General features: G+C 49.9%; 1 protein-coding gene across 4 annotated transcripts in view; it reads left to right on the forward strand.

Annotated features, from left to right (window-relative positions):
- Positions 1 to 1,933, forward strand: part of LOC125030770 (facilitated trehalose transporter Tret1-like) — a 10,011-nt gene extending 8,078 nt beyond the window's left edge. For all 4 annotated transcript variants that reach the window (XM_047621041.1, XM_047621038.1, XM_047621039.1 and 1 more), the window contains exons 4-6: positions 1 to 30; positions 457 to 1,272; positions 1,422 to 1,933. The exon at positions 1 to 30 is cut by the window's left edge and continues 179 nt beyond it. In XM_047621041.1, the coding sequence (XP_047476997.1) occupies positions 1 to 30; positions 457 to 1,272; positions 1,422 to 1,673 (1,098 nt within the window). In that variant the 3' untranslated portion in view covers positions 1,674 to 1,933. The remainder of the gene's footprint in view (positions 31 to 456; positions 1,273 to 1,421) is intronic.
- The last annotated feature ends 567 nt before the right edge of the window (positions 1,934 to 2,500 follow it).

The following is a 2,500-nucleotide window of genomic DNA, read 5'->3' on the forward strand; positions in this document are numbered from 1 at the left end:
GCGACGGCCTTCCTCTTCTCCGCTGGGCCGGTGAGTGACATGTGCGGCGATGGGGGGGGGGGGGGGGGGGAGGGGAGGAGGAGGAGGAGGAGGAGGAGGAGGAGGAGGAGGAGGAGGAGGAGGAGGAGGAGCAGCAGCAGGAGGAGGAGGAGGAGGAGGAATCCGTATTAGGTGTAGCTTGGAGTGTTGGTTAGAATCCTTCTCACGAGAAAATAATACCACTTAAAAAAAAAAATATATATATATATATCGCTGAACTGCCTATGTAATACATTGACTGGGAAAGTAATAAAAACTGAATAAAAATAGTATTGTCATGCCAACTATGATTCTAGTCTGTTACATTAGAACTGATGTTATAATGTAATTTACTTGTAATTACTGTTGCACCGCTTTTTCAAAAACGATTCCCTGCCTCACTCGCTGAAAGCACTACCTCGGCCATCGCTCTTGCAGGTGTACTGCAGCGAGATCCCCGAGGCGCAGATGCGCGGCCGGCTGGGCTCCGTGCCCTCCCTCTTCATCACCTTCGGCGTCGTCCTGTCCTACCTGGCGGGCGCCTTCTTCTCGTGGCGCGTCAGCTGCTACATCTGCTGCGCCCCCGTCGTTCTCATGTTCGTGGCGATGCTCTTCGTCCCCGAAACGCCCTACTGGCTGCTGCTGAAGGGGCGGAGGGAGGACGCGGAGAAGGTCCTCCGCCGGCTCAGGGGCCCCGAGTACAACTTCGACGCCGAGATCGAGGAGATGGAGAAGAAAATGACATCCGTCGGGAAGAAGATGGAATACCGCGAGCTGTGGCGGCCGCGCACGCGCAGGCCCTTCTTCATCTCGCTCTTCATGATGACTCTGCAGCAAGTGTCCGGAGGAAACGTGCTCATGATGTACACGGGGAGCATCTTCCTGTCCGCGGGCGTGGAGAACCATCGCCTCGCCACCGTGTACACGGGCATCGTCCAGATCATCTTCACCGTGCTGTGCGTGCTGCTCGTCGACCGCGTCGGACGGCGCCCCTTCATCGTGCTCTCGACGAGCGTGATGGGCCTGGCGACCATCATGCTCGGCGTCTACTACCTCATGAATGACGTCGTCGGTCTGGCGTGGCCGAGCTGGGTGCCGCTGGCGACGGTGCTGGTGGCCGTGTCCGGGTACTGCCTCGGCTGCCGCACCCTCCCCTGGCTCCTCTCGGCCGAGCTCTTCAACACCACCATCAGGTCGACGGCCAACTCAGCCAGCCTCTTCTACAACCGCTTGCTCAACCTCGCTGTGATACAGGTAATGGAACCATGCAATTGAGATGCTATCACGCACATATAATCTATATATACGCCCTTCTGTATGTCTATATGTTACACACCATTTATCGTATATATACACAACCAAATAGCTAAATATATTTATTAGAAACTACCCTTTTTCTCCAGGTGTACCCATTTTTCGCCGAAGCGGCAGGTTCCCACACCGTCTTCTTCGTGCACGGCAGCCTGAGCCTGATATGTGCCTTCCTGTCCTTCCTGTTGGTGCCGGAGACCAAAGGAAAGAGTCTCGAGCAAATTCAAGAGTACTTCGAAAGCCAGGCCGCCAAGAAAGCGGCTCGTGACGCAGAGAAATCGAGACATACAGGCGAGGCGGCTGAAGAGGGGAAAGGGAACAAGGCTTTCCAGGAAGAGGTGTGAGGAGAAACAGGGACATATCTTGAGTGAATAAGCGTACGCATGAGCGAGTGAATGTGTGCACGAGGTACATTACGAGGGACAGGCGCGAGGGAAAACCAGAGCCCTGAGTTGTCTGAGGACGGCGATCAGGGAGTCTGGTTTCAGCGTTCGTGTTCGAGATCCATCATTACTCTTAGCAGTAAGGCACTTATCTAGTTTAAGTATATATATACATTTTTATCTATATGACGAATTAAGTGTAATATAAAAGTAAAGGCGAACGAGTGTTTAAATAACCCAAGACAAGGCCATTCATGAAAGGATAAGCACTAAGAGAATTAGAAGAAAGGAAGACGTAACAAGCGAAGATATATCTACCGCCAGGGAAGATTGTAACGCCAAAGGACAGATCAGCAATACGCCACCCTTGACACATACACACTTTGTTACAAGAAGATGAGAAAAATCCTGGAAAAGCGAATTAAGCATGTGTGCGAGGGTACTAAGCTTATAACCGCTTGATCGCTTGACTTGAACTTCCTTTTGTGATAAATTTATTTTTCCGATAGGAAATTCTCTTCTTGCACTCTACAGAAATGTGACATGGTCAGGATTTAAAAAAAAAAAAAAAAATGAATAACAGTACGTGAAGTGAAAAAATGCTAATTTCTACAAAACTCTACAGTTCGTTTTTCTAAATAACGTCAAAGCAGAAAAACAATAACGATAATAAAACTGTTTTATAAGTGGTGTCAGGGCATTTTCTGCTAGCGAGTTTTAACCCAATGTGTGTGACAAGACTACAGTACCATGCCCGCTGTAATGAGAAGTTTATCTCTTGTCTTTAC

The sequence above is a fragment of the Penaeus chinensis genome, chromosome 11 (genome assembly GCF_019202785.1).
Source record: "Penaeus chinensis breed Huanghai No. 1 chromosome 11, ASM1920278v2, whole genome shotgun sequence".
Taxonomy (NCBI): domain Eukaryota; kingdom Metazoa; phylum Arthropoda; class Malacostraca; order Decapoda; family Penaeidae; genus Penaeus; species Penaeus chinensis.